The sequence below is a fragment of the Gorilla gorilla genome, chromosome 5, assembly GCF_029281585.2.
Source record: "Gorilla gorilla gorilla isolate KB3781 chromosome 5, NHGRI_mGorGor1-v2.1_pri, whole genome shotgun sequence".
In the NCBI taxonomy this organism is placed as follows: Eukaryota; Metazoa; Chordata; class Mammalia; order Primates; family Hominidae; genus Gorilla; species Gorilla gorilla.
Window position 1 is genome coordinate 64,638,604 of NC_073229.2, and position 26,480 is coordinate 64,665,083.

The following is a 26,480-nucleotide window of genomic DNA, read 5'->3' on the forward strand; positions in this document are numbered from 1 at the left end:
TAGCTTTTCTGGAATTTGGACCCAGTGCTGTGGCTTGAAAGGGTGAAGCACATGCATGCATGTATGTGCACATATGTGCATGTGTCTATTTGTGTGTGTTGGGGATAAGGAAACATGCCCCAGTTAACGAATGGAGCAGTGGGCCAGATCCACATCCTGTGTAACTCCCACAGGCTCCTGCTATAATGAAAGTTCCCTTCACAGGGTTGAACACAGTAATTCCCCAAGGGATCCTGGCTGAAGTGGGTGGAAGTTCAGCGTTTCTTGTCCCACTGAATTTTTGAACAAGACAACCACATCCTGCTCCTGATACTGTGTGCTTTCCTTGATTGATTATGTCAAGATAGCCCTGCTAGCATTGTGCTCCAAGCCTGGCTCGATTCTTCTTGATATAACTCCAGGAACCAAATCAGTCAAAGGCCTTCTTTCTCTAATTCTAATTCAGGGGATTTCCCTCAACCCAACCTCTGTCTCCATCTTCTTAGTACCAAGCTCTGCCCAAAGTTGATCATTCCTGAAGAACATGGCATGCACTTATAGCACAGCAATGATTTCCTTTAGGGACTTTCAGTAATGCACCATTCATTTGGGACTGGGATGTGACGATTCTCAGGCAAATGTGGGAGTAGATGTCTATGTCATTTGTGAATATGTAGAAATAAAGAGTTCATTTACATCAACTGTCCCACCTCTGTCCCATACCTCTCCTTCCCCATGGAGAAAAGAGAGGCAGAAGTAGAATTTAAGTAGAATTTAAAACTAAAAATAAAAAGAAGATATTTTAAAGAGTTAAAATATTAAAACTCCTTTGAACCTCATTAAAGAAATGGCTGTTGAATCTCAGCCTCTTTTGCCCCATCTTCCTAACAACTGGACCCATTTATGTTGCCACACAGCCCACACATCCTGAGTAACCCCACAACTCTATTTTTGTCTCATTCTCCTTTTGGGATCAGACTTTTATTTGCAATGTAGTGTTGCTGTATCAATAGTACATGGTTAACTCTAATATGGGTGCAATTTTCATAAATATTTATATTTTTTAATGAAATACACACCAAAAAAAAGCACACATGCAGATAATTCACAAACAATCATTTAAATCCTTGGGAAAGGCTCTGCCATTTGTTCAACAAGGTCAAGTGTCATTAGGAGCACAGAACAACCGAATGTAAAATTTCTTTCCAGGAGCTTTCCAAGTGGTTGGAATAAACACAACTTAGACCATGCAAAACTCTTAATGTATATTGGTCTGGGAACTTAAAGATGGAAACAGAGAATACATAGGGAGCTATGCAACACACCAAGGGCCATTATCCACAATAATAATAACAGTGACAGCAGCAATAATAATATACAATGCTATAAGATTATTAAAATCTATTCTATAATGCACAGAGAAGTACCTGCTTGAAGCCATTAAATATATGACAGGGTCTGTCTTCAGTGCAATATATCAAATTTGGCAATTGAAGGGTATATAAAATACATATTTTTGGCTTTCAAAATGTGGAACAAACTAAAATATAAGGCTTTTCTGATAAACTATAAAAATTTAATCAGCACTTGGATCTAATGACATATCTTTATAATACTTCCTCTGCAGATACATTCACTTAGTTCAAACCTTAACATACAAAGTTAGTCTCAGGAGGATCCTATTTCCTTCCATTCATTTCTTATAAATATTGTTATCCACTTGAAGTCATTCTGATGAAGGAATTTCCTCCCTATTTTTTCAGCCTTTTTTTCCTCCTCTTAGCTAAGAAGACATCAGGAAGATACTGCCCAAAGTATTCATTCCCCATGACTTACTTTCAGTTTCCATTTTTGAGCCATTAAAAAAAAATTCTCAATGTTGCACTGAGTGATTATATTAGATCATTAACATGGAAATCTTACAATGTGGCCCTTAATGTTGTTTGTCTTTATTTGTTCCTATTTTCATCTTTCTCTTTTTCTTCTTTTTCCCTTTCTCCCTGTTTCCCTCCCTTCTTTCCTTCCTTTCTTCCTTCCTTCCTTCTTAGAATTCACTGAAGTATTTCCTAGGTAGCCTTTTACTTACTACTTTAATCAAAGCTTATCTTTGTGCCCAATGTGTAAAAAGTGAAAATGTCTCTTCGAAATTCTATATTACAATATAGACAGAGAAGTTGGGCCTTGAGGGCTTGAGTTTCACTTAAATACTATACACATGTGGTATCACACAAGGGGGAGGGGGAAGGAACAAACAGAAACATAACAATTATTTTTAGTCTGTCTTTACAAAAGAAAGCCTCTTCTCTATGAAAAAGTCTTTTTGGCATCTGCTCCCGGAAACCTGCCCCGAGAACACGTTCCCCATTGCTTTGCAAGGATCTCTTTTTAAAAGCACAGCCACTGTCCCCGGGAGGTCACGTAGGTTGGATTATCCTGTTCTTAGTTGAGCAACGAAGAAGCACTGGATGAGTTTTCCAGGGATGAGCTGGTTGCTTCTGGGGTGGAAACATTATACGTTCCTGAAAAACAGAGCAGCAACTCAGCCTTGAAGACAAGCCATCATGAACTCTGGGGTGCGAACATCTCCTAAGGGACCCAGGGGAGCAGTGGTCCAGGTGCCAGGTAAGCTCGGCCATGCCTGGAAACCAACCCATACCTGCCCTCCTCCCAAGACCCAGAAATGCCAGAGAACTAACAGAGCTGTCGTTCTCATGCATGCGTGGCAGCCAACAAGCAGTCACTACTTCACATCATACCAGCAGCCAGGTTTCTACAGAGGACAGGAAGATCTCAAGGTGGGAAGCCCTGCACATGCCATCACATGCACGGTCTGGGAACATCTGCATGAGGGAATCTCCCTGGTCCTCTTGGGTTGTGGTGACTTGGGGAAGCTCTTGGGAGGGACCTAGAGGCTCTACTGAAGGTGGAGGTTTGTAAAGAGAGAAAAGGGAAAGGAAAGAGAAAATTATAGGGGGAGAAAAAGCAGGACCAGAAAAGAAGCAGGAGTCAGGAATGTCAACAGAACTGCTGAGAATCAGCGCAGCAAGGAAGGCAGCCTCGGAGCAACTGCACAGGCTTGTGTCTGCGGGGAGGTGGGGACTGTGCACAGGGAGTGGGTGGAGAGTGTGTGTCGGGCAAGAAAAGGGTTGAAGTGCCCACCCTACCATCAGATTGCTGAACTGCCACCGCTAACAAGGTTTCCGTCATGGCCTGGGGGGATCTTAGGGGCTGCTGACAACATAAACCAAAGTTACGGTGCTTATGGGGCCCCCAAACATGCCCAATTGGGACTTTCATAATCAGAAGTGAAGGTCCACCAGTTTCATAAGTAATTCATCAAATTGAAGCAGAAAAAAAACCCAAGTCCTGTGGAGTTTTAACAGTTATAGGAATTCACAAAATTTGCTTGTATATGAAAAGCCTTCATCTGGAATATTGATGCATTTCTCAACTCTGCATTTGTGAGATCTGTTCAGTTCCAAAAAGCTAGAAGAAATCCTGGGGCTTATTTTCCTGTGAGGAAGGGATGATGGCGTGGGGACAGGGGTTTCAATTTGCTAGAATAGCTGAGGTCTGTTGCCCAAAGTTATTAATTCCATTCATTTCATATCTCCAAGGTAGAAATTTAACTGTGAATATTTTTTTTTCAGTGAGATACTGTGGCCTTTGCCAATTGAATCAATAATAGCAGGGTTGACTGAAGTATCAGCAGCACCACCACCACTACCACTATCGGCGTCATCACGAATGCCGAGTAATTACTATAATCCATGTACCATACTAAGCACTTTATGTATATTTGCTTATTTAATTCTTACAACTCTATGAAGTCATAATTATTACCCTATTTTATAAATGAGGAAGTGAGTTCAGAGAGGTAATATTTCTAATAGAATAGCTAACTTGGGTGATCCCTTATGTAATGCATGCACAGTTCTATACGCTTCAATGTGTAACACAAGCACACTTTATAAAAAGAACAAAAAAGGAAAACAAACCTACATAGTGAGATCCTGTAGTAAGATTTTCTAAATGTATTCTTTGCTGCCCCATAACCCTGAAACATGACCTATCTACTCCTATTTAACATAATTTGAGAAGAACTCTGTGTTTGACAAGGCCAGCAATTTACAGTTCTCATTTTGATGGATGATATTTTGACAGATAGCTCTCCAAATCATTGTCTAGATTCTCCAAATCTTATTCTTTACGAGTTATTATAAGTTGCTTAGCAAAGGCAGCTGTCCTCTGTACCCACTTTTTGGTGATTTGTGAAAATGTAAGTTCCTCTATTTAACCTCTACCCCAAAAGAGGACATTTCAGGTAAATGCCATGAGTGGGGTGAAAGAGTAGGGGTGTTGAGGCTCCCCATTTGAGCAAATGTGTTCTGGACAAGCAGGGAGAAACTAGAGGCCACTACTCACCTGTTTTACCAAACAAATTGTTAAATCTCCTTGATATTGGAGAACTCATAGAAAACACAGGTGTGGATGAACCCAGGGATGTTGACTAGAAGAGAGAAAAAAAGAGACAATCACAAAGCAAATTTGTGGGGCCAAAGCTGTTTCCATCTCTAGAAGGATTGATTTTCCACCCTCTAGTGGTCACTGCCGGCATCTCTAGTCCCACTCCCAGAGGTCACATTAAAATACTGGAATCTTATCATCTGTATTAGAAAAATAACTGTCAAATACAAGTTTTATTGTTTGTTAGGCTTCTAGTATTTTCTGACATGTGAAAGGCAGTCAGATACATCCAAGGGCAATAGTTGTGTTCCAAAATGAACTACAGAAAATTCTATCCATTATTATTCTTCAACTTGTTTTCTCTAATGCCTTGAATCCCCCCAGAAGATTGCTTCTCATTGAACGTTTGATTTCAACCTTCAGTTTATATCATATATTATTTTAAACCCTATTTATATATGTGGAGTAGCATCTCAATGACAGCTCTATGGCTCTATTTAATAGACAGAATGACTTGAGAAGCAAAAACAATGGAATGATCTATGCCAAATACAGCTGTTGAGGGAGAAACGTTTGAGGATGCAATATATTTAGCCTAATTGATCAAAATCCCAAAGAAAAAATTTAGTACTCTGTACTTCAGAATGCCAGTGGAATACCTGATGTTATAAAATGAAAAGTCTCTGCAGAGAAAAGGTTTACCTTTGAGTGCTGTGAAGACCATCTCGACAATGAAAACTTATTCAGCAAAGCTTCCTGTACCTGCATTTTTAAAAAGAAGCTATCGTAACTTCAATATGCCACAAGCACTTCAGACTTTTCTAGAAACATGAAACTGTCATTGCTCTTACCTTCAGATCCCAGAGGCATCCAAAGAGTAAAATGAATAATCCCTGAGAAAAAAAAAGATTGAAAAGAAGTGCATTTTTATTATAGTCTATTGTGCAGCAAAAGAGGAAGTACTGTTAACCTGGTGTTAAATTTGTACTACTTCTTTTTCCATCTGAGTTTACGTAATGAGTCCAGTACATGATACTGTTCAAAGAGAGGCATTTGGTCCACACCAAGGGACTCTAAATGTTATGATGTTAGGAAGATATTTTCTATTTTCCCATTTTCCTTTAGTTGAAAACTGGAGGTCCTGTTGGTTATGCTATTAATACACCTCTTGTGTCTACAATATTCCTTACATAGCTGTGATAAGAATCTGGGCTATGGGGTGGGATAACTAGTTCCTTCCAAATGAGGCATATCATGAAGGTCATTACATATGAACTTCATAGCTTGGAGACACAGGCCCAGTAGCAGAAATCAAGGTTCATATGTTCTTGGCACAAGCATCCTGAAAGCAGTATCTCGAGTGTGCCTCCAGCCTCTGCCTCTCCACAAGTTTACAGTGGCCTCAATCCTTGGGCAGGTTTTTTCTATCCTTACCACCTCTCCATTGGGTGAAACAGAATTAATCACTTCCTTCCTTGTACTTTAAAGGCTTGCTATCTATACCTCTGTTATAGTTCTTCTAACAAACTGGCCTGCACTGTAGTTAGTTATGTGCTGCAGGAGAGCAAAGAAGATGTTTTTTCATTGTAGTATAATCAAGCAGATTGTCTGGCATTCACAGGACATTCATTCTCTGATTTTTGATGTTTCCAGAGAAGCCGCTATGTGGTACATAGGATTTATTTCATTCAAATGATTATTGAGAACCTACTCTGTACCAAGGTCTCTATCAGGCACAGAGGTATAGTGATGAACAAGAAAGGGGCAATCCCTGCCCTCACAAAGACAGGATTTTCATTTAGGAGATAATAGACTACATCAAGATAATCTTAGACAAATGGGGATTTTCCTTTTACTAGTGTAATCAGTGTATTTAGCAGAGACTGGAAAATGACACTAAATTATAATGTAAGTGATAAAAAGCATGAGGTGCCATAGGATCAGAAGAATGTGTCCTTTCCATCTGATTGAGTTCTCATTATTACTGATCTTTAGAGCTGAGGCTTCCTCTGGGCTGAAATCCTTCCCCATTCCTACTCTTGTTTGTGTTTCTATCATTAATTTGTCCTACAGGAATAAAATCTTCCTGAAAGCCCCGCACTGTAAAACTCACCTGGAAGACATTGAGGATGGCAAATATGATATGGAACACAAGGTTGGTCCCTGGGAACACAGTGGTGAGACCAAAACCCCAAGTGAGGCCCAAGAGTGGTGTGAGGACCCCAATGCTCTTGCTGATCTGAAACAGGCTGCTCTTCTCCTGCTTGCATGGCTTGTCTCCAATGGAAGGCCTCAGGATCTTGGTGATGACCACAATAGTGATGGTTATGTTCACCACCACAATGATCAGTGCTGGGATGGCGAAAGCCAGCAGGGCCTTGGTGTCCTCCCAGTTGAGCCAACAGACATTCTTCCTCGTATAGACTTCCCGGGGCTGGGTGGCTCCCAGCGTGATGACCGAGATGGCAAGTGGGCAGCCATAGCCAAGACAGAAGGCAATGGCTTTCTGAGTGGACCTGCTTGTTTCGTGCAGAATGAAAACCAGGCGATAGAACAGCATGAGGCCCAGTGTCAGCATCCAGAAGAAGACGCTGAGGTAGAAGAAGTGGATGAAGAAGGTGGCAGCCACACAGGCTGTCTTGCAGAGTATGTAGCGATTGTCCTGGATGGCAGCGACCACAATGAACCAGGTGTTGGCGACCAGAAGGGAGGCAGCGATATTCACTATGCAGGTGTGGCGCATATAGGAAGTCCGGTTCTTGGTCACCGATTTCCACACCACAGCTTCCACAACTAGACAGGCTGCCAAGCTCAAGATGGAAAAGCCCACCCCAACATAAGAAATAATATCCAGGAGTATTCCCAGGAGAGAACTAGGATCTGGGGAGTCAGGGGACATGAGGATGGAGAATGATGTTAGGTGGTCACAGATACAGGTGACATTGTCCCCATCACCTTCTTCAACATAGCACCCACTGCTGTCCCACCCCCCTGTGTTGTTGGCAAGCCTGAAGTTCCAGAAGACACACTTCGTTTCACCGCCTGAAGGGCTGTTGTTCTTAAAAGTCATTGAAATCCTGAATGGCATAGTCGTATTGTGGCTGACAGTGGTTGTCATCACTAAGCTCTCTGCAAAGTTATTTTCCTGGATATCCTGGGCAAGGATGGCTTGGAGAGTTGGGAAAGCCATGGTGACAATAGACGAATCCGACTGCAAGTTTTCTAGATAGCTCTTGTCAATGACCACATTGCCCCAGAGGTCAAAGTATGGGAAAACAAACCGCTGTTGATAGGTTTTTGGGTGGCTGGACTTGATTACCATGCTGCTCATCTGCACATTAGTTTGGTAGAAGGACAAAGGAGGGCTATCTCCTGACTGTAATGCTTGGGAAAATCTTTCCACTGAATGTAGTAGCTGTGAACTCTGGTTGGTCCACTGCTGTTGTAAAACCTTCCAGGTGTTCAAGACGGGCTTGCCAAGGATGACATTAACCGTAGAGAGCACGTGCTGAAAGTGAAATGGTATGGGGTCAAACTAACCAAATTCTTTCAATCATAAAAAAGAAAAAAACAACATCTTCCTAGAAACTGATTGCATAAAGGTAAGAGGAAATGAGAAAACAAAAATGAGACATCACAGGCAGTGGGGATGTATGACCTTCTTATGGCAGAGTTTAGCAAAGGATGGGTCCCCAAGACTGAAAGATGCCAGTAAGCGTTTAGCAATGATGACAGTGAGAGTCACACCCACTACACACCCTACTCTCTAAGGCCAATTCAGCAGGCTGGCAGGGATATTTACTATTTTATTTTATTTTAAATCTTAAGCCTGTATTTTTAGTAGAGATGGGGTTTCACCATGTTGGCCAGGCTGGTCTTGAACTCCTGATCTCAGGTGATCCATCCGCCTCGGCCTCCCAAAGTGCCTGTAATCCCAGCTACTTGGGAGGCTGAAGCAGGAGAATTGCTTGGACCTGGGAAGTGGAGATACATCTTTCCTGCTGCCCACTGCTCTCCCCGCTGCAGTCCCCTTTCTCCTGAGCATATGTCTGGTTATAGCTCTGGCCTTCCAAGACTATAGCTCCTGCTGACTGGTCCCGCCTCTAAGTCTTCAGCTCTCACTGGGCTCTGCACTGTTTCCTCTTTTTCCTAGGGGGTGATAATGGCTTCTAAATGTTGCTGGTCTCTGAGTGCCTCATCACCCCTGGTTTATTTGTTTGTTTGTTAACCCTGTCTTTACCTCTGTAGGTATCCCTTCATTAAAGTCTCTTCATTTGAACTCTTGTAGGTGAATTCTTTGTCCTCCCAGAACCTCTATGCTTCCAGAACCTATCCTCCCACGATTCCTTTAAAGTACACATTTAGTGCTAGACCTTTGAGAATATCATCTTGTATATTCTGAAAACCTTTAATTCCTAGTTTTTCTGGAAAGCAAGTATGAATTTATTCCATTTTAATGAAGAAAATAAAGCAGAGATTCACTAATAAATATTCTTAAGGTCTCAAAATGAATACTGGAAACATTTCCTAATATCCTAAAAGCCATAGCTGGCAGAACTATCCTGAGCACTGCTCTGGAAAAGACAGAGAAGCTGCAATGGGGAGGAATTATGTTTCTTGAATACAAATTCTGAGGGGTGAAAATGTAAGACCCAAAACTCCTGCAAAGGTTAAGCAAACTCACCGTCATCATCTCTGAATTTACTTGGGTTGGAACTGTTGAGAGCAGATCAAGGATGTTAATAATGGCTCCCAGACTCCCAGGAGAAGAGCTGATTTCATGTTCCGCTTTGTCTATGCTAATAGAAAGATCCTTCAGGTATGTAGGGAGCATCTCATCCTGAGAGGGGCTCTTGATCAAAGCCTAGTAAAACAAAAGCCAACACACAAAAAAATTTACCAGTCAATTCAGCTATCGAATCCAGCTGATCCATTCCTGGCAAAATCTCTCACATCCGTTGTTTGCTTTTTTGCTCCATTTCCATAAATATGTCCCATAAGATGATGTGCTTATCCCTTAAGCACTCCATGCATGCTCTTCAGAACAGAATATGACATAAGGCCACACACAGAAGGGGAACAAACATATGTCAACCTGATAGCTAACTGGAACAAAAAAAGGGAAGCTAGATGTGATGGCTAGAGAAGTAGGTGAAAGTTGGGTGCAATGGTCACTTGGATAGTCGGCATGGAAGCACAGTTGCCACTTTTTGGTTTTCCTCATATCACTTACCCTGCCAATCATTAAAGTGACTGACCCTTCCAATTTTCCAGGGACTGTTCTGGTTTATACCTTTTCTCCTTGTGTATTTATTAAGAGTGCCCTCTTATATTCTCAAAATGTGTCCCGACTTGGATGATAGATTATATGGTCACCCTACCTGTATGATTACACTTCTGCTTTCTAACTCTCTCACTTAATCGCAAAGAATAGCTCAAATTCTGTCTTCTATGAAAAGCATTGATAGATGTTCCAACCCAGGAAAGTTCCTTCCTCTGAATGCATAAGTATTGGTTTTATATAACATATTTTCATTTGTGGCATCTCCAGTAGTGTCATCTTGTGTTCTAATTTTGATATTGCTCCAATTAAATTATAAGCTCCTTAACAACATGGACCATGTGCTACATTTCTTTACATTCTTCTCATTCCTATAATTCCTAACATAGTACAAGTCATATAACTCAGCACACAGTAACTATCCAGTAAGTATATGCTGAATGGATAAATCAAAAGAAGCATGATAGAGCAGCATGATCCTTTTCCATTGAAAATGTATGTAGGTATCTAGAATTGGGACTTGGGCCGACATCGAGTTCAGATTACAATTTCTATCTTTCTTCATTAGGATAATTTATATCCCTCATGCCTCATTCATCAAGGTCCAGCTCATATGCCTTTTATTTTTTTCAAGCAGATCTTCTTAATTTATCTTAGCCAAATTAATGTGTATGTAACTACCCAATTCGATTATTTTCTTTACCAAATCAGAGACAAAGATCTGATTTGGCCCATTTACCTTGACAACACCTATAATCATGCTTTGCACATAGTAGATATTTTAATAAATTTGGTGTGAGACAAGAGAAGAGATAGAAGTTAATTAGATGAAACACATATAAGTATTACCCTTTTTTTCAATTATTTTCCCAGTGGTGAGAGGATTTGGAATTGGTTGTCTGAAGATGTCATCATTGGCTATAACCTCACCAGTTGCATCACCAGAATTTTTTTAATGTAATTCATGGAATTTTAGGAGTCTAACAACAAATCAAGTGTGGTGGTCCCATTTTTTTACATTGACAGAAGGAAAGGAACTTCTGCCCTGTTTCATAGCGGTAACCTCTATTATAGGTAAGAGAGGCAGGGTAGTTGCTTCTTCAAAAGCACAAGTTACTTCCAAGTAGTCAGAAAATGTCATACCTGTAAAAGCATCAAGCCCAGCTATTTTTTTTAAAGAAATTGATGAAGCTTGTTTTTTTGTATTGCTCCTTTTTCTGAAAGGATTATAGCAATTTTCTTGGTATCAAAATTATGCAAAGGAGAGCAATAAGAGAGAGGACAATACTGCTGCCCCCTGGAGGTATGGAACACATGGTACTGAGAAGTCAAGGTTAAGGTATCTAGTTGGTCTGAGAGCAGAACACATACTTAGTTGTCTTAGTATTTGAATTGAGGCTTTTTTTTTTTTTTTTTTTTTTTTTTTTTTTGCATTTCTAGGGTTGCATCTCCTTTGGAAATACACAAATAAAAGTAGTTTTGGAGCAACACAAAGCAGCACCAAACCCATTTTCCTAAGTACTGAGAAATATGATCAGCCAGACAGAGCACCCCACCAAGAGCTCAGAGTGGAAGCTTTAAGGATCACCTTAGCCATCTGGAGCAGACTGTTTATTGGGGCAGAGATGCAGTCATTTCTCTTCTCCTCCCACTGGGAGCCTACACATTTGTAAGTGATGGTCCCGCCAATGGGACTCTCAGGGCTGCTGGGAACGTTTGAGAACCGGCATAGCTTCTGGATGACTTTTCCCGGCTCTCCGACACCTATTACGGGATCCTGGCATGTGATGTTTTCCCCTGTGTTGGAAACATTGAAATAAAAGAGATAATTGCAAGGAAGAGACAATATAGTAGAAATACAGTCAGGCCAAGGTAGAATTTTGATGTTTGAATTCACATTTACCTTTACTTTCAGTCACCTTTTCAGAACTACCCAATTTCTTAATTTTGCCCTTGATTTTCCAAAGCCCCTCTCTGCTTTCCACATGAACCTGACTTCTGTAATCTGAACTTCCTTTTCCTAACAGAATTTTATACCTTCATCTGGAGATTCTCAACTGTGTCATATTAGAATCATCTGGGAAGCTTTTGAAAACACCAGTGTCCGGGCTAAGTAAATTGGAATCGTCAGAGCGGGATTTAGGCATCAGCAGGTTTTTAAGCCTCCCTGGTGATTCCAGTGTGCTGTCAAGGTTGAGAATCACTGCCATAATCCAAAGACATAATTGCTAGTAGGAACTCCAGGTACCCGTGACCTGAATATTCTAATCAATATGTTTAAGCATTTGTTCCTTCTGGTTTCCCTTAGAGGTGATTCTATTTCACCTCTTCTCATGACCAGGCAAGGATGGGGAAATGACACTTGCTGTGGAATCTCTCATGTCCAGTGGACCCTGACTCTGATGAGACCCCTCCCTCACCAACACTTTTCTTTAACATTAAGATCTTAACCACTGTATACAAATCTTAAATAAGTAGTGTTCTACTAGGAAAAAGAAGCAAAACCATATTTGGTGTAAAGAAAGAGGAGAAGAACAAAGATAAGTGAATAAAATGTGTTGGCTAAGATGAGTGATGGGGAAAAGAAGAGGTGACCTTTGCTGCACCCTGGAGGGGTTGTACTTGTGCGTGGAAAGGTCAGGTGAAAGTGACTCTAAATTGTTTCCCGTTTTGGTATCCAGGGGCTAGTTACCAACATGTGAGAATAACCACAAACTATTCAGTAAACTCAAACAAGCTTGGTGATAACGATCCTTTGTCTATCACAAGTCCTGTTGCTGGGAAGATTTAAGAGGATGAGGAGTTGCTTATGGTAGAAGCCCAGGGTCATCATTTATCCCTTGCCTTAACATAAGATTCTCCCTTAAGATGACCTTGTGTTAGGTCCCCAACATGGGCTAGCATAGCAATGACTCTGTAAATCATGACCTTTCACCTCAAAGATATTATGTGATGGCAAATTGACTCAATGGTGGCAAAGGATGGGAAAGGCAGCTGCCTATTCTCGAGATTAATTGTTTTCATGTAGCCCTGTCTCAGAAAAACAGTGCAGTGTGGACACCTTTCCTTTGCTGAAACCTCAAAGGACCTCAACCACGTTGATACTGTCCACTTCTAATCACCTGGTGAACTCCTTTAGCAGAGCTAAGCCACCCACAACATTTCTATTTAGCTCTTACTGTATTACATGTAATAACTTTTTTTTTTTTTTTTTGAGACGGAATCTCTCTGTCGCCCAGGCTGGAGTGCAGTGGCACGATCTTGGCTCACTGCAACCTCCGCCTCCTGGGTTCAAGCGATTCTTCCGTCTCAGCCTCCCCAGCAGCTGGGACCGCAGGTGCATGCTACCACGCCTGGCTAGTTTTTTGTAGTTTTAGTAGAGATGAGGTTTCACCATGTTAGCCAGGATGGTCTTGATCTCCTGACCTCGTGATCTGCCCACCTCGGCCTCCCAAAGTGCTGGGATTACAGGCGTGAGCCACTGCACCCAGCCAATAACATTTTTTTATCACATAGATTTCTTCCCTAGGCTTGAGGCCAGGGGACATGGCTTATTTCTTTTCTTTTAAATACCCCTATGGTGAGCCCAGGGCCTACCACAGTGAAGGTATTTAACATATGTTTATTGAATGGGGATGAATGAGGGAGTGAATAAATAAATAAGTCCCTGCCCTGACTATAACATCTTAAAGTAATTTAAAACGTTCTTACCAGGAACCAGATTCAGCTTCATAGATGGGCTCCAGACTGAATTATTAGCAGCATTGGTAAAGTGACAACACACATCAACAGTTTTTGAACACCAGGAAACTGAGCTTGCATTGAAATTGTGTTTGTAGCACACTTGTTTTTTGTTAACTTCTTTTGCTGAAGACAGAATTATTGAAAGAATTAAGTCACAACATGAGTCTCTAATGCACAAATTGTGTTAAGATAACCTAATATGAATAAACCTGTCCAAGCTTTCCCGAGGAATGTGCCACATTCATTTTTAACAGGTTTTACCTCTGACTTTTGAAGTATGTAAGCCCACATTTGCATGTGTGCTAGTCAAAACTTCTCCTCTACCATTCATGACTCCAAGTCACACATTTTTGACATTCAGAATGCCTTTTCAGCATTCCACAAATCCTTCTCCCTATCTAAATTTCATCATGCTCTGAGCATTTATCCTATTCTGCCTTTACCATATTGGTATATAGTCACCTATTCATGAGTTTGTCTTCTCTACTAGACCATAAGCTCCTGGAGAGAAAGTACCTTGTCTTATTTATCTTTCCATCTCCTGGTGCTCAGCTCAGTATCTGGTGCATAGAAAGCACTGAATGTATGCATATTAAACACAGAATGTTGAAATGTTGCATATGTCAAAATCCAGATTGATTATATCCCTCTGCCATGCAGCCTTCTTTAAAGACTACAGTGTTTATTGAGTCCCCACTTTTCTGAACTTCCACTGTTTTTTTAGTCTGTATTATTCTATTTGGATATTTTATATTATATGCATTGCCTTTCATGGCATGGGCCCTTCTAGATATTAAAATATGCGCCCCACTTCTTTTTTCTCCCTTTCCTTGCCTACTATGGTGTCTTGTGTTGAGTAAGTCCTCCAGAATAGTTATTGAAAGAATGAATGAGCTTGTAAATCCCTCATGAAGTTGTCTGTGTTTTGAGATTTTGGGTTGTGAGATCATGCTGGTTGACCTTAATCTCTGGGAATCCCTAGGGATCTGGATTAAAGGCACCATCTACCAGAGAGACTTTGATTTTTTTTTCTTTTTTTGCTGGTTGACATAGGGTGCTACCAATGGACAACTTTAAACTTAGGTTGGCACTCCTGAACCACAAAGGAAATATAAATTCAAAGCCCAAACCCGAGTGATGGCAGGACAACTATATTTTTTGGGGGAAACCTTTTGTCCACCCAGAGATGAGGCCAAGGTCTCAACTCTGGCAGATGAATTTTGTTTTCCTAGCTTAGTCTCTTACTGAATGTGCCACTTTTTGAAGGTCTTAACATTGTGTCAATGGGGTACGAGTGCCCCATTGTGTGTTTAGGGAGCACAGTCTTTACTTTTATGCCCTCTGGAGCCTTAAAACCCAAGGTTCTGGGTTTCTGATATTGGCAAAAGCCCATAAGAAAGCTCCAGCATTAGTTAAAGCATCATTTCTATTTTATTTTCCTCTACTTTTTTGGCACTTGGTTATTTCTCATACTTTCTTACATGCTCAATTATGCATTTAAAGGGATTTTCATGGCAGTTTTGTGGCATGCAACTTTATAGCATGGAGGAAAAGATTGTCAGAATATCTAGTCTGCCATATTCCTTAGAAGGTATCTCAATACTTTCTTCAACTTCTCCCAATTAAAAAAAAGGCTCCACCATTGCAAACTCCCAAGATTGTACCACAAACCAATGAACCACTAGCCACATAGCAAAATAGAAGGTAACAAAGACTCATGGGATTCTACTCTGTTAATTCTATCTCTGATACAGTCCTATGTCTCTTGATCCCTATTTTAAGACTAAATTTTTAGACTCCACATATGTAAAATAATATATCCTAACAATTCAGCAATCAGCATCTTACCAGCAAGAAGGGATGAGGAACCCACACGGAAAGTAACTTTGTAGTCTCCATCCTCCTCTATGCAGCACTTGATGTGATGGTAACCACTGCATGAAACAGTAGCTTCCAAAGGATCAACCATGATGTTCAGCTTTAGAGGCAGCGGGTGAACAATGACGTCTTTGGTTGCAATACTGTATGAATTCTTATATCTAAATATGCAGTGATAGGTTCCTGAGTAGAAGACAGCAAAAATGAGATGGAGTGAAATAATCGCCCTTCAAAAGCATCTGCTGGGAAGGTTAAGAAGAGGCTTAATTTTCCCTCTCAAGCTTTAGTAAAGGAATACCACAACTTCCTGGACACTGGAGGAAAAAATGCTTGATTGATTCCTCTCCTGGGTTCTCCATGCACTCGAAGGACTAACCAATGACCACGTAAATATGCACTTACTTTCAAATAAAATTAAGTGGCTTATTCAAGGCCAAACAGCCTGTTAGTGGCAAAATTGGATTTCAAACCAGGTTTTCAATTTCTACTCTAAGGCTTTTCTACCAACCCAACGAATAAATGGGAGTTTTGGCGTGCGCAGAGGTGGGGAGTTTTTTTGACAATAATTGTTAACCTGATGGAACACTGTGGTGTTATGACGCCCCCATCTCCCATCTCTAAGTGAGCGGGCCCTTGCTCATCATGGCCCCAGAGGACAAGTCATCATTTGGGCAGCTGCCATGGAGACATACAGCAAGATTACAACAGCACCTACAGTTAAGTAAGACCCTTCAATTTTCTTTACATTGCTTCCCTTTGCCCCAGCTCTGGAAAAGTCAGAAGCAGCAGCTAACCAGAGGGCGAACGAGGAAAGAAAGGAAACTCCTTTTAATTCCTGCTGGGGGGAAGAGGGAATTTAAATTGAATATAAAATGACAGTGTAGTAGATTTAGATGAGAATATGACTTTTCAATAACTGATTATGGGACTGTTTAATAGATTAATGTGACTGCAAAAGCTAAAATTCTTCCTAGGTTATTGGCTTTTAGTAGGAAAGAGTAATTAGACAGAGCAGGATTGAGGTCAGCCTGGAAGAAAAATACTTCCATTTCCTGACTGTATACTACCAAGTCCAGCCCAAACAATAACTAGCTGTTTCTACAATGTTGCCTAGGCCTTATATGAAAATAAAAAGAAGACATGGGACTCACGGAATCTAGACTGATTAATCTCATAGTTAATGAAAGGCTTTAGAGGGGAGTGGCTAAGAGTTGACCACTGGAGCCAGTCAATCTGAGTTTGCATCCTGGCTCTGCCACTTGCCAGATGTATAACCTTGGGTAATTTACTTAACTTTACTGAGTCTCAGTTTCCTCATCTGTAAAATGGGGCTAATAATAACAGTATCCTCTAGGTTTATTGTTTCACATGAATTAATACATTTAAATACTTTGCATAGTGCCTATCACATAGTTAAGGGCTCAATAAATATGAGCTATTATTGTAGCAGTTCTATCTACCAATTTCTCTTTGCTTTCAAAGATTTGCATTTCCTCACAAAACAAACAATGGATAGAGGTAAACAAGAAATTAAAATGTGTTCCTTTTTTTGGAACCAAGCTTATAAAATCTTTACCTAGCTGTTCTAAAGCACAGTTGGGTCAAACACTCCCAAGTCTCTAGTGAAAGTACTTTTAAAAACAATCCTCATAACTTAATGGCAAGGGCACAGGGTCTGGAATTAGAGACACTAGTTCCATTCCTGGCTCTACAACTTAAGTTGTTTGAGCATATTTACTTTATCTGTAAATACGGAAATAATGGCATCTTCCCTCAAAGGAATGTTGTGTTAAGTGTGAAGACATATTGAATTTAAAGTGGTTGGCATAGGCATGTCTCAAAGAAGACCCTACATAGATGGTAACTATTATTGCATGTTTCCAAGAGCCCAGGCAGCACAATATGGTGTCCGGCCTTTCACTCACCATTCCACTCCCTGGTTGAGGTCTTGACTGTCAGTACTGATTCTGCTCCATCAGGATACCTCCTCGTGGTATAAAATCTTTGGTATATTTTAATTCCAGCAGAAGTGTTCCAATAAACCTCATCATAGTTACTCACATCACTGATGCATTTTATAGAAAAGTTTTGTCCCTCAGAAACAGAAATTGGGTCTGGGGTTATTGTTAGATTGGCTGAAAAAAGGCAAACAAAACAGACAAAAGAAAACTGACAACAAGTTCAATGTGTACTATCTCTGGGGACATTAACATATGAGTGAAACTTCAGAGAGGGACAGAAAAAAAAATGAACCATCCTGACTCTACTCATGTCAAGGTAGAATTGGTACCTTGCTGCTCCCGGGCTTTACTCGTTTCTAGGCTGTTCCTGGTGGTGCTCTGCACTGTACTCATTTCCATCACATGCCTTAGGACCTCGTGCACTTCACTTTTGTGGCTGGAATTATCTCCTGATGATCAGCAGGGTAAAAGGTTGCAAACTTAGGGGTGTCGCCTTATCCCACGCTCCCCTCCAACCTCCTCTGTAACACCTCAAGGGAGAACAAATGGCCGGGTTCCTCTAACAATCTCAATCTCTACTCTTTTAAAATACTTTTTAATAATACCACATTGTGTATTATTTTCTCTCTTTTAATATCTCCCCTCCAAAAAATGTGAGCCCTCAAGGGCAGACCTGTAGCCTCTGTGTCTTTGCATCCCCAGTACTCAGCACTGGGTCTAGTACACAGTCAATGCTTAATAAGTGAAAGAGTGAATTCTGGAACTACATTTTAAGTACAAGAATCATAGACTGTATTGCCCAAATATAAGTTGGTTTAAAAGTAATGGCTAAAAGCACAATTACTTTTGCACTAACCTAATAATTACACCTGCACTGTCAGGTAAACTGGGATGTACAGGTACCTTAATTATAACTATATAACTACAGTAATATAAGTATTTATATGTAATTAGTTTCACTATGTATATACTCCTCTAAGAAGCTTCTCACAGGTTCATGAAAAATTACTAATCAAAAATATTAATAAGACTATTACAAATATAAAATATAAATATAAAAGCTTATATGAGCCTCCCACTATTTTTGTCTAACTGTGCACTTCTCTTTGAGTGTATCTTTACATGGTTGATATTTCAAAACACCATTCACTTCAGTCTTCTATAAGTGAACAGCTTCATTTTGTGAGCCCACTGATGCTGGCCTACTTACCCAGTCAGTGTGAAATCTTATTATTAATAATAATATTATTTTTTTCTTTTTAGAGACAGGGTCTCATTCTGTCACCCAGGCTGGCACAATCACGGCTCACTGCAGCCTCAATCTTCTGGGCTTAATTGATCCTCCTGCTTCAGCCTCCCAAGAAGCTGGGACTACAGGCACACAGCCCCATGCCTGGCTAATTTTATTTTTATTTTTTATTGGTAGAGACAGGGCTTTGCCATGTTGCTGGGGCTAGTCTCAAACTCCTAGGCTTAAGCCATCTGCTCACCTTGGCCTCCTAAAGTGCTGGGATTACAGGCATAAGCCATCACGCCTGGCCTAAAAATCTTATTCTTAATCATAATCCAATGACATCAGGGCTTTTTACAGTTATCATTTAGAAGCTGGGATTCAAATGTTCAGACAGCCCAAAGCCACTCAAAGAAGGTGTAATATATCCCTGCATTGCCCTCCCCATCCATGGGCATCTTGAGATGGCTCTCTAAGGCTTAGCTATTTCTGTGAGTAAAAAGAAAAAGGCTCATGGAACCATGAATTTGGTCCTCTTGATTGTCTGATGAGATTCCAAACTACCAGACTAGTGATTTTCAGCAAAGGCTTAACAGGTCCCTAAGACAGGTCCCAGTTTTGTGGATAGAGGTAAAGTTATGTTAAGTAATTTGGAGAATGATTAGTTTTACCTGAAAGCATTATTTCGCTAGAAGAGCTCATGAGTATTTTGAGCAATTTGCAGTTTTCTGTAGTGAGAACAGTTTTGATTATTTGAACATAACACAACTCTTTGTGTTAAAACTAGGAATGCAAAACTGTTCTACCTGTAGATATATGATTATCGTATAGCTATATATTATATATTATAGATATATACTAGATATATAGATTACGCCCACATAAACATAATCTTGATCTTTGTAAAAATGCTACGTCACAATAGCAGAAAACATGAACAACAGTTAACAAGTGTTGCTTATATCAGTCGTTTCTCTAAACTTGTTCAAAAAAGGGTCTAATGATTAATCTAAATTGTTCATTTTTGTAAGACAGGTGGAAAAACAAGTTTGAATGTCCTCTTTTTACACGTGGGGTGAAATTATAATGCTTTATGATATAGGGAGAAATGACAATTTTAAGAAGCCTAACTAAACAATTAATTGAGAGACTAACAAATCACTCGTTCCAACCATAAAATAAGCAGAAAGAATCAGATTATTAAGGCTTTCTGCAGCGTTGTCTCTGGAACAGGTGAAATGGGAGAGGAGGAATGAGGAAGGGTGTTGAGGAGTAGTAGGGGAGTGAGCCAGGCTGTTGGAATTCAAGAATGGGAGAATGAAGTAATGAGGGAAAAGGGGAAAATTAGGGACATTATCCTCATTACACATTCAATGATAATAGGGATAACCTGAGTGGGAAACCCTGCTTCCCACTCCACCTCCTGCGTTACTCAGAGAATGCCCCGGGGTTCCTTCCACTGTGCCCTACCACAGTGTCCTACCACTGTGCCCACTGTGTCCTACCACAACCATCCCCAATTGTTAAAAGACTCCCTCTGAATTTAAATGGCAGAGAGAGAAATCCTTTTCTATCTCCCATTGTGTGATTTGCCCTAACCACACTCCCTCTCTGTCCATTATTTTGCTCATAGATATTTCCATAGCTCATAGATCACTGGCAGCACTTATTTAAGGTGGAACCTATTTATGGCTAAAAATTCTAGGGAGAGTCCTTACCCACAGAGATGAATGTCACTTTTATGTTTGCACTGCCTCTGGCTCCGTAGGCACTGATGAACTCACAAGTGTAGATGACTGTTGTTCCAGACGACCCGCTTGGGCACTGGGTTCCATCAGCCTTGAGGGTGTATCTGCTGCAGCTAGAATCTATGTCTGTCTCAGGGGTTCCTATAATGAGAAGCAAATTGTTGCCATCCCAGCTGGCTAACTCTTTTATTTAGCAGCAAAGAGGTCAAATCATTTTTTTTTTCATAAAAGGAGTTACTATTTAAATAGATTTCTTCTCTGAATGGAGAGGAGGGGTTTATGGTGATTAGGTCTGCAGACTCTGTATCCAGGTTGCCTGGCTTTGGATCCCACACTCCATCACTTACTAGCAAGATATTGTTGAGACAGTCACTTAACCACCTTGTGCTTCAGTTCTCCAGATGTAAAATGAGGATTAATAATTGCAGTTACTTCCCAGGACCACCGTAATGTTAAATGAGATAATATACATAAACTCTTAGAAAAGTATGTGACTGGGGCCTGCCCCAACAAAGACCATGAGCGATGGTTTTTTGAATCTGAACAATAAAAAAAGAGAAGCAAGCTGTTTGGGTATGATTTAACTGGAAGAACAGATGTCAGATTATTTAGATTATTATGATTATTAAAAAGCGGAAGAAGCAATACTGGGGCACCTGATATTCATCTTATTTGAGCATTTTTCACAGCATGTTCCCTGTTTAAATCTCTATGTTTTAGTGAAAACTTCAACTTCATGCATTCTCAGTTACCAGCAGCTTCCCCTTCAAAATAGCTCCCTTTCCATACCTTTCTTTCCTTTCCCAGAAATACCATGCCCTCCATGCCATCTTTCCTCTTGCCTCGGGTTCTACAACACCCTGTGGCTGATTTTTCCTACTCTAGTCCCTTTACTCTCCCTCCTTCCACCTTGCCTGCTGCCGTGCACTCCTAAGGCAATCTTCAAACACTATCAATCTTCCGAAAATGAAGGAAAAAGAATAAGCCTTTTGACTAGTTCCAACGTAAATGTGTCTTTTTCAGCCGTGGCTGATCAATGATATTTGACATATTTCAATCAACATGTAACTAGCTTTTCTCCCTAGACCCCAGAAAGGTTGTTTGAAACACCAAACTGATTTCCCTCTTTATCTATCTTGACTAAATTACCTCCTAGCTCACAGACATGAGTGTCTGTGCCCATCTGTAAGGCTCACCCCGCCACTTATCTTTTGAAAATCCACTTCTTCTAATTCTTCCAGGACATCCCTTCATCCTTTGCCCTTCCTCACCCTGTGTCTTTAATCTTTCCTCCCAGATTTCCTCCCCTTCAACCCCCAGATACACTCAAGTCTCCCCTCCTGAAATGGTCTTTCCCCAGTCTGAATGCTCCCTAGCCACCACTGCATTTCTTCCTCTCTTCATACCACCATGCTTCTGTGTTTGCCACCTCCAATTTTTCACTCCCGTTTCTCATCAAGTCTTTGCAATTGGCCTTCTTCACCCTCTCCTCTACCGAAAGTGTTCCTTTAAGGCCAACAGTGACCTCCCCTTTCCCGTATCCAGCGGCCTCCCCTCATGCTACTTTGACTGCAGCATCCCATTCTCCTGACCACCTTCTCCCTGATTTGGCATGCTTGAGTCCTAGATGTCTCCCGCCCCTCTTTTCTCCTCATCCCTCCTTCTGGGTCTCCCTCTCAGGCTCTTTTTCTTCATCCCCTTCTCAAAGATTGCCCCTTTCCTCATCTTTTTCTCTACTCTCTCTGCAGGCAATCTCATCTATACCTATGGCTTCTAGTATAGCCCAAATTTGGATGACTCCCACTCTATTTCTAAGAGCAACACTCTTGTTGGAAACTTTAGAAGCAGATTCCCAAGTGTTGCTCTGACATCTTCGGTACCTTCAAGTCAATTGGTCCATTTAAGAACTCATCTTTTTTCTCCCCAGATAAAACCTGTACATCTTCCAATGTGTCCTTTCTTTGCGGTTGGCATTTCCCCAAACAAAAAATCTTAAATTACTTGCATGCACTCACCTTTTACCCCTACTCAGTTGTAAGAAACTTTTAGATTACTCTTCTGAAATATCTCACTATTGTCTTATCCACTCCTACCCATGGTAACTTGCTCAGACCCCATTATCTGTTGTCTGCCCATTACACATGATTGTAGCTGAGTCTCTATTTTCAGTTATTTGCCCCTGCAATCTATTGGCTATAAGACCTTAAAACTTATTTTTCCTAAGTTCAGCTCTCACCATCTGATGTCCCTCTTTTTACCTTTAAAACCTTACCATTGCCTACAGAATACAGTAAAATCCCTCTTAGCCTGGTATATTCAGTTATTCACAGTGTGATTCCAATCTGCTTCTCTTCTCTTTATCTTCTTCTATAGCTCTCTCTGAAAAATTAGATCATCTCCTGGGGCTTGAACATGCCCTGTAGCTTTGCACCTCCATGCCTGTGTTCACACCTGAAATATTCTCATTCCCTCTTCCTCCTGCTGATTCTTACTGATCCTTAAAGACCCATCTATCTCACCAAACTAATGTACAAGACAATGATCTATGCAAGAAGGAGTGTATAAACAGATGTACAGAAATAATGATAGTGTGCAGTGGGTAGGTTCCATAAGAGAGAAGTCAATATGTTATGTAGATTAAAGGAGGGATGTTTAGTTGAGAGATTAGGGAAGATTTCAGAGAAGGGGAAGATTTGCTCTAGGCCTTAACAGACATTCAGGATTTTAATAGATAGAAATGGCGGCTGTAGTTCTGGTACGTGGTTGTATGTGGGTTGTGTGTGAGTAAATCCATACTCCTTGGAAAACTTGGCATTCCATCAAGCTGCTTCAGGGACTGGGTCTGTGTTGGGGGGGTGGAAGGATAATAAACTGTGTGGGCTCCAATCCCTTCACCCTTTTTCTAACCAGAGCAGCTCCACTTTGGTCTGCTTTACACATTAGATGTGCTCTCAATGAGGGGCAATTTTGCCTCCCTGGAGGACATTTGGCAAGGTTTGGGGACATTTTTGGTTGTTGTAACTGGAGATGTTACTGGCATAGTTTGTAGGTACAGGCTGGGGATGCTGCTACATATCCTACAATGCACAGAACAGTCCCACCCAGCAAAGAATTATCTGACCCAAAATGTCAATAGTGCTGAGTTGAGAAGACTTGCATTAGACAGCCATGCAAGATTCTGCTTGAAAAATGGATTCTACTGTTAACTCAGAAAACCACTGCTATAAGCAAAAACACAGAAGCAGCAGCATGCAGGTCTTGTTCAGAGAACAATAACTACTTTTGTTAGGCTGAGATTCAGAGAAAGAGTGGAGAAAAGGCTCCAAAGAGGTGGTAAACTCAGAAAACACAAGCAGGACTTCCAAATTGGCATCATTCACATCGTGTTTCCTACAACACCCCTGGGACTGCGCAACCAGGAGCCCTGCATGGGAGGTACTGAATGCAGCTAATAAGTTGGTACTTTGCTTTCTGGAGAAGAGAAGGTATGCAATTACAATTTTGTTGTTCAAAATTAGATGACATCCCAGACCTTCCTCTATAAAATGGTGCTGATGGTACCTGCTTTGCAAGACTTTTTGTGGGGAGTGGAGAAAAACCAAGATGATAAATGTAAACATTGAAAACAGAGTTGAGGCCAGGTGTAGTGGCTCACGCCTGTAATCCCAGCACTTTGGGAGGCCAAGGTGAGCGGAGGTCAGGGGTTCGAGACCAGCCTGACCAACATGGTGAAACCCCATCTCTACTAAAAATAGAAAAATTAGCAGGGTGTGGTGGCAGGCACCTATAATCCCAGCTACTCGGGAGGCTGAGGCAGGAGAATCCCTTGAACCCCGGGAGCGGAGGTTGCAATGAGTCGAGATTGCGCCACTGCACTCCAGCCTGGGTGACAAAAGCAAGACTCTATCTCAAAAAACAAACAAACAAACAAAAAACAAAACGAAACAAAAAAACCAGAGTTGAATACATTGAATCTGCCACAATAACTATTTTGTGATCGCGTTGATACCCATAAAGAATACTCCTTCACTTTTTTCCCATGTGGGAGGAAATCTTCATTGAATTTTAGTTTCTTAGAGTTAGAAATTCTGCCATTGTTGATTATTTCCTTTCCGTCTCATCCTTTTCCAGAGAGCTTTGAATATGCAACCATTTATGAGAGCAGGTCATTCATTCAGTTCCAAATGCTTTGGGTAAATTCTTTTGCTTGATTGTGTTCTACAGACTTGGAAAAATGGTTGTTAGTAGAACTTGTGGAATTTGGAGAAGAGAGCTGCAGAGAGGAAGCAGCAAAGGCAGGAGAAAGAAGGGCAGGGTGCCAAGGCAGAGGCTAAATCCATCAGAGAAACCACGGCTCAGGTCCCCAGGCTGCCAGCCCTGAGGCAGGAAATCCATTGTTCTGCAGTCATTCATCCCGCTCTAAGCATCTGCGCCACAGACTTCCTGATTCCTTTGCCAGAAGGCCAGGTTTTTCACCTTTCGGGGTTGAAAGCTTCTAAGCCAGTACCACAGGAATTGTGCAAGGCCTTTCTTCCATCTGGCAGTTCCTTCAGGATACCTACACCTCCTCTTCCTTAGAAATCAGGGAAGTGACTCCATGTATCATGTGTCAACATTTTCAGCTGTTACCACATGCCTTTCTTCTGAGTACTTTAATGTCTAATACAAATGCTTGCAGGTGAACTGCCCTTTGGAAATTAAATGTGCTTAGGAAAATTTGCCTGTAAATTGATAGTTTTTGTTGTTGTTGCTGCTGTTTGAGACAGAGTCTCACTCTGTCACCCAGGCTGTAGTGCAGTGGCATGATCTCCGCTCACTGCAACCTCGGCCTCTCGGGTTCAAGTGATTCTCCTGCCTCAGCCTCCCAAGTAGCTGGGACTACAGGTGCACACCACCACACCTAGCTAATTTTTTGTATTTTTAGTAGAGATGGGGTTTCACCGTGTTGGCCAGGCTCATCTCCAATGGTCAACCTCAGATGATCCACCTGCCTCGGCCTCTGAAAGTGCTGGGATTACAGGCATGAGCCACCGCCCCTGTTCCGATAATTTTTTAAAAATAATTTAATCAATTTCCATAGCTAAGGCTTTGTAAAATGAAGGTTCACCACACTAATGTATTTCATGGGTAAAGCCACATTTTACTTTAAAGACTTTTTCTTTACAGATAAGCGCATTATACTGTTGTTTCTTAAGAGAAGAGTTGGATCTTGCTCTATGCAGTTTCTAGATAAAACACTGTTCAAACTCTGCCTGACTAGCTCATTCCAGTGCTGGCCCACCAGGCATGCATAATATAGTTTGGCCAAGACAGACACTGGTTTTGTGAAACAAGACCTTTGGTGAGTCCTAATTTATTTCTTTCTTTCTTTCTTTCTTTCTTTCTTTCTTTCTTTCTTTCTTTCTTTCTTTCTTTCTTTCCTTCTTTCTTTCCTTCCTTCTTTCTTTCTTTCTTTCCTTCTTTCTTTATTTCTTTCCTTCTTTCTTTCCTTCTTTCTTTCTTTCTTTCTTTTTCTCTTTCTCTTTCTTTCTTTTCTTTCTTCTTTCTTTCTTTCTTCTTTCTTTTTTTTCATATTTGACAACCTTGGATAAGTCATATAATCTGAACCTCAATTTCCTTATTTGCAAATTGGAAGTAAAATGCTTCAAATCTGTGGTCGAGCAATTAAAAAGCAATAACATATTTTTTTAAAGGGTTAATCATAAACTGTTATACAAAACAGAGTCAGTATTGCTGTTTTAATTTATTACCATTATTATTATTCATCAATATAAACTGGAGGGTGGGGAACTTTAGGTAAGATTTCAGATTGAAAACAAAAGCTAACAGGATCAGAAATCATATTAAATGACTGAGAGACAAACAGGTCTGCAGAGAGAGAGGGATAAAGCTGGAGGCACAGAGATAGAAAATATTGAGGTATGCATAGATACAAAGGCAGAGAAGTGAGAAGGACCAGACACCAGGAGAAGAGACACAGAAAGGAGAAGCTCCAAGTCAGACCTCAATGACAAATGACCTCATCCTTAGCTCTTTGCTGAAGATGAAAGGAAGGTGAGCACAAGCTTTTCTTGTCTTTTTTTAGATCCAAAATGCCATCGACCTAAGTCATCAGGATCCTTATTTCTTGGGTCTTCTGCTGCTGGGATCTCATCTACAACCAAAGCACGACACTTGTGTGCATACATTTT

The 26,480-nt window shown here is 40.8% G+C and overlaps 1 protein-coding gene across 5 annotated transcripts in view; it reads right to left on the bottom strand.

Annotated features, from left to right (window-relative positions):
• Positions 1-932: 932 nt before the first annotated feature.
• ADGRF5 (adhesion G protein-coupled receptor F5) overlaps positions 933-26,480 on the bottom strand; it is a 102,413-nt gene continuing 76,865 nt past the window's right edge. For 2 of the 5 annotated variants that reach the window (XM_063707648.1, XM_004044144.5), the window contains exons 11-21: positions 20,260-20,430; positions 17,275-17,484; positions 15,320-15,532; positions 13,439-13,594; positions 11,316-11,524; positions 9,131-9,310; positions 6,560-7,954; positions 5,298-5,339; positions 5,149-5,208; positions 4,405-4,489; positions 933-2,498 (exon numbers count right to left, since the gene is read on the bottom strand). In XM_063707648.1, the coding sequence (XP_063563718.1) occupies positions 2,419-2,498; positions 4,405-4,489; positions 5,149-5,208; positions 5,298-5,339; positions 6,560-7,954; positions 9,131-9,310; positions 11,316-11,524; positions 13,439-13,594; positions 15,320-15,532; positions 17,275-17,484; positions 20,260-20,430 (2,801 nt within the window). In that variant the 3' untranslated portion in view covers positions 933-2,418. Of the gene's footprint in view, positions 2,499-3,143; positions 3,211-4,404; positions 4,490-5,148; positions 5,209-5,297; positions 5,340-6,559; positions 7,955-9,130; positions 9,311-11,315; positions 11,525-13,438; positions 13,595-15,319; positions 15,533-17,274; positions 17,485-17,639; positions 17,760-20,259; positions 20,431-26,480 lie in introns of all 5 variants that reach the window. The other 3 variants (XM_063707647.1, XM_019029718.3, XM_019029719.3) reach the window with 3 other exon arrangements.